This window comes from Castanea sativa, chromosome 1 (genome assembly GCF_040712315.1).
Source record: "Castanea sativa cultivar Marrone di Chiusa Pesio chromosome 1, ASM4071231v1".
NCBI lineage: Eukaryota > Viridiplantae > Streptophyta > Magnoliopsida > Fagales > Fagaceae > Castanea > Castanea sativa.
Window position 1 is genome coordinate 60,616,550 of NC_134013.1, and position 6,249 is coordinate 60,622,798.

General features: G+C 36.3%; 1 protein-coding gene across 1 annotated transcript; it reads left to right on the forward strand.

The window, feature by feature from the left end:
• The first annotated feature begins 3,168 nt into the window (after nucleotides 1–3,168).
• On the forward strand, nucleotides 3,169–4,866 carry LOC142622941 (UDP-glycosyltransferase 83A1-like). The gene is made up of 2 exons (XM_075796511.1): nucleotides 3,169–3,691; nucleotides 3,983–4,866. The coding sequence occupies exons 1-2, from the start codon at nucleotides 3,214–3,216 to the stop codon at nucleotides 4,864–4,866; spliced, it is 1,362 nt and encodes a 453-aa protein (XP_075652626.1). The 5' UTR covers nucleotides 3,169–3,213.
• Nucleotides 4,867–6,249: the final 1,383 nt, after the last annotated feature.

The window sequence follows — 6,249 nt, forward strand, 5'->3', positions numbered from 1 at the left end:
TTCAAATACTAGGTGAACTTACATAGACCATGCAACATAGAAGTATGCAATCTACATCTTGTTCTGTAATTTGCAGCAATCAAGTTGTAAAATCGGTTGCATTTCTCGTAGTTACACGGACACAATCTGCCTCCAGTCCATATCCATTTTGTTTGTAGGCTATGCTGGTTCTTCCAAATCCTAACACTTCGCTCTATATCTATAGTATTTCAAATTTAGAGCTATACTTTTTATACTTAAATGTTTTATTTCTCTTATTTTTGCACCCCAAATAAAATAAAAATCACAGTTAATGACTGTGGTGGGCCTTTTTTTTTTTTTTTTTTTTTGGTGTTTTGGCCTTGATTTCTCCTATTGAACCATGACCCGTGATTCTGAGGTAAGAAAGTTGGAACTGGCCTAACTGAAACACATCTTGGGCCAGCTTGTGCGCAAGTTGGGCCATCCCTATATAGACGCGTCCTGGCAAGAACCTTGAACATATCGCTTGCTCACGACAGGAAAAATTGTTACAGATCTTATAGCAGGAAGCACAATGCAGCAGGATAACTAAAACACTTCTACTAATAACAATAATACATGAATAACACAATAAAAAGGGATGAGCAAGGTGATTACGAATGGCAAGGTCACAAAAAAGTTTAGCAGTAAGATAATAAGTTAGTCATTGATCGACTAAAACAAAGAAAGAAGATTCGTCTGCCAAGGAATGAACTTTGCTCTTTAGCAAGCACAAGTCCAAAAAGGGAACCGATCTCCAATGTAGGAAACCTTAGAGGGAGCTCCTGCCATAGAAGTTACACACTTTAGAAAAATGACCTAAATGGATTAACCTTGAATTCTTAGTTTTATCAAAGAGTGGGTCTGTTGATGGAGAGAGAAATGAGTAGCCTATTGATGCATGCTTTTACTCCCATCATTCATGTTTTTCCATTTCTTTTTTATTTCTTTGTTTACTCTGCTTTCTTTCCTCTCTATCTTTCTTTCTTTTATTTTGCCATTCTTCCTCCCTTCTCACTGTGCACATCTATGACCTTTTATACTGCCTGCCATGACAGAATTTATCATTTTTACCCCTTAATTGCTTTTGGCTTATTGTGGGTGTCCTTCCAGGACTGCCCACTGGTCTGCAAGCTACCTAGCCACTACCATTACATTGCATAGGGTGCACCACGCCTCATTCCCAGACGAAAAAGACTTTGGTTTTATCTCTTACCTCTTTTAATACTTTCACCCAGATAAGGGTTAAACCTCTCCCTTACCAACCTCTATAACATGTTTCTAGTGATTCCAGCTCACGTTTACTTCTTTTGGGTGAAATGTCATCCCAGCAGAACATTTCTCCCAAAAGAACTTGGATAAGAACCCCAAAATAGGCTCCCCCTTCTCCCCATCGCCAGACCACAACCTCTCATACCTCTGACCAATGACCCATCTCCTCTGTATTATCTAGGTACAGGTAGGTGGTGTTTGAGCCTTGTGTGCATACTGCATTTTTGTTTGAGTCCATTACCTTTCTAGCTTTCACGCATTTGCCATTGCCTCCACATTTGCCTTTGGGCTTCGTTTTCTACATCCCATCTCCTTTTTGGACTAGGCATTGCTTGGGTGTGGACTCTCTCCCTTTTACTTAGCCCATGTTCCATTCTTCCCTGTGCCCGTGGGCTAGCTAGTGATCTTGCCATGTCACTACACTACTCCTGCAACTATATCACTTATCCTTTTACTTCATTGCTACCTCTGGGCTTACTGGTTGAAGCAACTACCATGTCAATTTCTTATATTATTTCTTCTTTTGGACTTTATTGCCCAGAATTCCTGCTAGGCCAGCCCATTCCATCATTTGGGCTTCCTTGACCCATTTTATTCCTTGGGTTTCCTTGGCCCATTTCATTCTTTGGGCCAAGGGGGGCTTCCTCTTCCAATTTCATTCCTTGGGCTTCCTCGAACCAATTTCATTAATTTTTTCACTCTCATGGGCTTTTGCTAAATTCTTTGGACTTCCCTGACTCAATTACTACATCCTTATCTCTTATATCTTTGGGCTTATTGGCCTTTATGCCTGCCTTACGAATTTACTAATTCATTTCTTAAGTTTCCCCGCCCCATTAACTTCTCTTACTACCCCCATGGGTTTACGACCTTCATTCCTTGGACTTCCTTAGCTCATTTGCTTCTTCCCGGCCACTTATTATTTTTTTTTTTTGTGGGTTTGTTGGTCATTATTCCTGTCATTCTAGCTTGCTGGTCTTTGCTTTACTACTTTCTCTCTCCATCTTTTTCATATTGTTAGGTTTCTTCTGCCTTTGGGTCCTTTTGTCAAGTGTGGGTATCAACAATGATAAAAATGGAAGAGGGCAAATCCCACAGGCATGCTTGCAAAGGGACCATTTAAATTACATGAATTTGTCAATATCAGGTGTTCTTAATAATAATTTCTTTCCTAATCAAGGCCGCCATTGTTTTGGCCTCTTTAGGCACTAAAAAATTTCCACATGATTCTTAATATATATAACGTACAGTCGTACACAAGTTTTAGTAATTTACAAAAGCATTAACTTTCATAGCGTGTAGAATCTTAATTGCTCAATTGAAAAATCATTTGTTGTTGAATAAGGCAATAAGTTCATGTATCGTACAAATAAAAATTATAAAATAAAATAAACGAATTGATGTTTTGTCGATGAGAAAGAGCAACCATCATCATGCCACCTTCCCACATGTTCCTTATCGAGGACATCTGAATCATCTGATTGGGAACTGCATTTCCTACAAAATATCAGGTTTAGATTGTTATAGCAAATTTAAGCCTAAATAATCAACAATATTCACATACAAGGCCTTTCACACCAGCAAACTCTTATCTAATATTGTTTATTGAGCAATCAAGCCTCACAGATGATGTCCTTCCCTGAAATGACTGATAATTTTAATAGAGCAAACACAAAAAAAAAACAAAAAAAAAACAAAAAAACTGCAATAGAAATTGCCAGATATATAAAGAGTAAGCAGTAGACATCATAAGTAAAGGCAACTAAAATAAAATAGTCATGAGTCAGCAATATTCCCAGTTTGAGATTCCAGTAAAATCATTGAACATGAAGACAAAACAATGAGCACCTGCCCCTTACTCCTTACAACCCATAAAAGTGTCATGAACTTGAGTGTAATTGTAAACAACACACGAATCTGCAAAGCAAAAGAAGAACTAAAATGAGCAATCCACATATCCTGGTTATACCATATCCAGCACAAGGCCATATAATTCCTCTACTAGAGCTATCACAGTGCTTAGCCGAGCATGGCTTGAGAATAACATTTGTAAACACAGAGTACAATCACAACCGAATCATGAATGCAATGGCAATGAAGGATAAAATAGGGGATCAAATCCAAATGGTTTCTATTTCTGATGGATTAGAACCGTTGGACAGAAATAAGCCAGGGAAGTTATCAGAAGCAGTCTTGAGGGTCCTACCTGGAAAGCTGGAGGAGCTCATTGAACAGATTAATGGGTCCAATGGTGAAGAAATCACATGTGTCCTTGCTGATCAGAGCATTGGATGGGCCCTAGAAATTGCAGAGAAGAAGAAAATACGACGAGCTGCCTTCTGTCCTGCAGCAGCTGCACAATTGGTCATGGTATTTAGCATCCCAAATTTGATTGAAGATGGAATTATCACCGATGATGGTGAGTTCCTATGTTACCAACTATTAACCCTTTTTTTTTTTATGAAAATTGTTAAATTACTGATTGTTCTAAAAGTTTAAATTATTAGAATATAGTAAACTTAATTATTTTACCGCATACGTCTAACAAATACTGCTGAAAATAAGTTAGAGTACGGACCCTTTTAAATGGTAACCCCTCATTTATCTAACCTAGTCATAAAAAAACTACAAAGCAACAGTAGTAGTGATACATACCAATGTTAACGGTAGGCCATATGGTCTCAACCTTCAATTGAAATTCTCCTCGCAGGAACTCCCGTGAAAAAACAGATAATTCATCTCTCACCAGGAATGCCTGCCATGAGCCCAGAAAACTTTGTGTGGACCAGCGTTGGCAACCTGACTATGCAGAAACATATTTTTGAACTTCTGGTAAGAAATAACCAGTCTGTGGAGGTGATTGAGTGGCTGCTATGCAACTCTACTTATGATCTTGAGCCTGCTGCATTTACCTTGGCTCCAAATATTCTACCCATAGGTCCACTTTTGGCAAACAACAGGCTAGGAGACTCAGGAGGAAACTTCTGGCCGGAGGATGCAACTTGTTTGAAATGGCTGAATCAACAGCCATCACGCTCAGTGATATATGTTGCATTTGGAAGCTACACAATTTTTGACCAAACTCAGTTCCAAGAATTGGCTTTGGGGCTTGAACTCTGCAACAGACCATTCCTGTGGGTTGTGCGGCCAGATATCGCAGATGGGACAAATAATGCATACCCAAAAGAATTTCTAGACAGAGTAGCAACTCGTGGGAGGATGGTGGGCTGGGCACCACAACAGCAGGTTCTGAGACATCCATCAGTCGCTTGCTTCCTCAGCCATTGTGGTTGGAACTCCACCATGGAAGGTGTAAGCAATGGGATCCCCTTCTTGTGCTGGCCATACTTTGCTGATCAGTTCCTTAACCGGAGCTATATTTGTGATGTTTGGAAGGTTGGGCTGGGTTTAGACAGAAATGAAAGTGGCATCATAACACGAGGAGAAATCAAAAGTAAGGTGGAGCAACTGCTAGGCAATGGAAAATTAAAAGCAAGCGCATTGGACCTCAAGAATATAGTCATGGCTAGTATCAAAGAAGGTGGTGGCTCTCATAAAAATTTGAAGAATTTCATAGAGTGGATGAAAGCATAGAAAAGTTGGCATTGAGCACTTTTTTTTCCTTCCCTTTTCTTGAGATCTTGCTTGAATTAATCTACTTCAAAAGAAATGTGGAGCAAGAATGCAAACAAATCATGAATGGAATATCTATATCTATTAATATCTAAAAGTTAAAACGTAACATTGTTAGACTTCTAATAAGCTACGTAACATTTAGGTCCACTAGTCTTGGTCCATTTCAATCTATTTTGGTTTATTCGGTCAATTTTAAACTAATTGAGCCTTAAATTTTTTCTTTTTGTAAGTTGTTTTTTCAATTTTTTTTCTTACTTTTTAGGTCCAAACTCTTTGGTTTTTGGCTAAAATATAAACAAAATAGGTATTAGAAATTAGAGATATGGACTCTAAAAAAATAATAAAAATGATAAATACTCATAAGATTACATTAAAATTCAAGTTTTAATAATATAGGTATTCGTACATATATTTAGAAAAAAAAAAAAATGTTACAATTCTATACTTATATAATAATTTAAATTTAATGTAACATGTTACATGTGTTCCAGGAAATTGGAGTGTACGTTTTTTTGAATTTTTTTTTTAATATTCTTGGATATGTACAAATTTGTCAACCGATTATGGTATATTAAAAAAAAAGCCATTTTAATAACATCTTCTCCAGTTATACAAACAATATTATCCTTATGTAATTTAAATCTTTTTATTAAATTAAAATTTTCATATTTATATGTATATATATATACACATATCCCTATGTATTGTTCTTTTTCAATCCCTATGTATTGTTGTTGAATGCAAAATATATTATATGTTCTATTACAAAAAACTTATAAAAACATTAAAAAAATTTAAATACCACGTACACTATTTAACTTAAAAATTTTATTTTCTTATAAAATAATATTATTATATTTTCCCACATATCGTGTGAGCTTACGGCTAGTTGAATTAATATTACTAACAAATAAAAATGTTTTCACTGTTGCAATATGCTAAGATCTGGATTATGGTCTGCGCAACAATTTTTCAGTTATAAAATTCAGATCTCAGCCATTTCTGTTGAGCTCAATATTTGGCCATTTCACTTTCTTATAATGATATAGAATAACATTTTGATATTTTGAAATAATTTCATATTTTGACATACCTAACAAATAGAAGGCATTGTCCAGGGAAGCTCTTTTTTCTGCATACCCAGATTCATATTAAATAATACACGACATCATTGGCAACATTATTTTCAATTTATCCGTAAACTTACCCCCCACAAAACTTGGGTGTATGCCATTCCCTTCTAATCCAGCTTTTTGAATGAATTGACAATTAAAATTTGTAATGAGAACAGATGGTAGATATATTGCATACCTTTCAATCAACTAATTGTGTATAGTTTTC

Coding starts and splice junctions, on each gene's coding strand:
- LOC142622941 (XM_075796511.1), top strand. CDS start 3,214: ATGAGCAATCCACATATCCTGGTTATACCATATCCAGCACAAGGCCAT. Junction 3,692..3,982: donor TGGAATTATCACCGATGATG/GTGAGTTCCTAT, acceptor TTCTCCTCGCAG/GAACTCCCGTGAAAAAACAG.